The sequence below is a fragment of the Bombina bombina genome, chromosome 8 (genome assembly GCF_027579735.1).
Source record: "Bombina bombina isolate aBomBom1 chromosome 8, aBomBom1.pri, whole genome shotgun sequence".
Classification (NCBI taxonomy): Eukaryota; Metazoa; Chordata; class Amphibia; order Anura; family Bombinatoridae; genus Bombina; species Bombina bombina.
In genome coordinates, this window is record NC_069506.1 from 323,567,841 (window position 1) to 323,569,311 (window position 1,471).

Genomic DNA, 1,471 nt, shown 5'->3' on the forward strand with positions numbered 1-1,471 from the left:
AATTTAAACAAGGCAGAACTAATCAAATTACAAACATAGATCCACAGGCAGTTCAGAAACTTGTGTTCTTTTTCATATACAAATGTGTGTTTTTGAAAACAGTATCTCCTCCCATTGACAATGGATAACAGCCTTGTATCATATTATTCAAGGAGCTATGCATTTGAAAAATATTTATATTATATAATAATGTCCAGTCAGAATTCTCTACTGCTGCATTTGAGATGACAGCAGAGCTTCATATTCTTTTGGATAGTGTTGCCTGAAGAACTTGATTTTGCGTAAGATCTGTTTTGGTGTTTTTTGGTAATAATTCTTCTCATCTCTGGCCATTGCCTTGCAGTCTTCACCATAGTTTTCAACCATGTAGGTGACAAATTGTTTCATATCTATTGAAACGCCCATAGTGGTCCTGGATGATAGGCTCGCCAATGCATTAATCTCTTCTATCACATGTGGCTTCTTGACAAATTTATTCTTTTCCTTAGATGCCTGCCCCATATTTTTTTAGTTATTGGTAGAGCTTTATTGGGATCAGCAGCAAGACCCATTTCAGCAAGATTGATAGCCACTGAATTTTTTTTCATCCCAGGCATTTCGGATCTGGTCACATTTTATCCTAGGCGCCATTTTCTTCTTCTCCTGACAATGGAGTTTCTTCCGATCTACATTATATTTAAAAGTGTTTCGCTTCTTTTTTACTTTCGACATAATGAAAACACCACTTTCAACACAACAGCAACCAGGAACCCTGAAAAAGCTTCTTAAAACTCCAAGCTCTATCTAACTCATAAAAGTTTACTTTTGACTCTAATGTCCTTTTAAACTGTTTTTTTGGTTGATTTTTAGATGACATCAAGCTGCAGTAACTCTTCAGATACTAATAATTTGGTAATCATATTCCAGTCCATTGCCAACAAACATTTTCTCATTATTGTTTAAATAAAAAAAGTCCTAAGTAATTTCCCAACACCTTTACTCTGTTGAAAAACTATTGATATTGTTATTTCACACAGCACACCTAGGCTTTCCACATGATCATTTTGTTTGGTTTTCAGTCTCACAGATACTAAGATCTCATTTCATCAACCATTGGTTTCAATTACATGTTAAAATAACAAAACTCACTATAAAACATATCCCAACTTAAAGATTGTTATCTGATTATTTGTTTGTGATCACTGTAAAGTGCTTGGGTGTTTTGAAAATGATGTTTAAAGGGAAATGATACTTAAATGTTGAAAGTAAGTTATGCAGTGTATATGTTAAAAGCTTACTAGAAAATATCCCATAAACATCTCTATTAAAAAAAAGAAGATATTTTACCTCAAAGTTTCCTTAGTAGCCACTAGCTGCATCCCACTGTGAAGGTAATTTAAGCATCCAATTAGGATGTTAGTCGCAGGACTAACAAGGGACAAGGGACTAACAAGGGACTAGCAATATTTCAGTGAAATTCTATGAGATTACA

At 34.0% G+C, this 1,471-nt stretch overlaps 1 protein-coding gene across 1 annotated transcript; it reads right to left on the reverse strand.

Annotated features, from left to right (window-relative positions):
- Positions 1-207: 207 nt before the first annotated feature.
- Positions 208-744, reverse strand: LOC128638227 (nucleolar protein 16-like). The gene is given in 3 exon segments (XM_053690076.1): positions 208-504; positions 507-575; positions 577-744. Coding segments are annotated over 3 exon segments (501 nt in total). The 5' UTR covers positions 712-744.
- Positions 745-1,471: the final 727 nt, after the last annotated feature.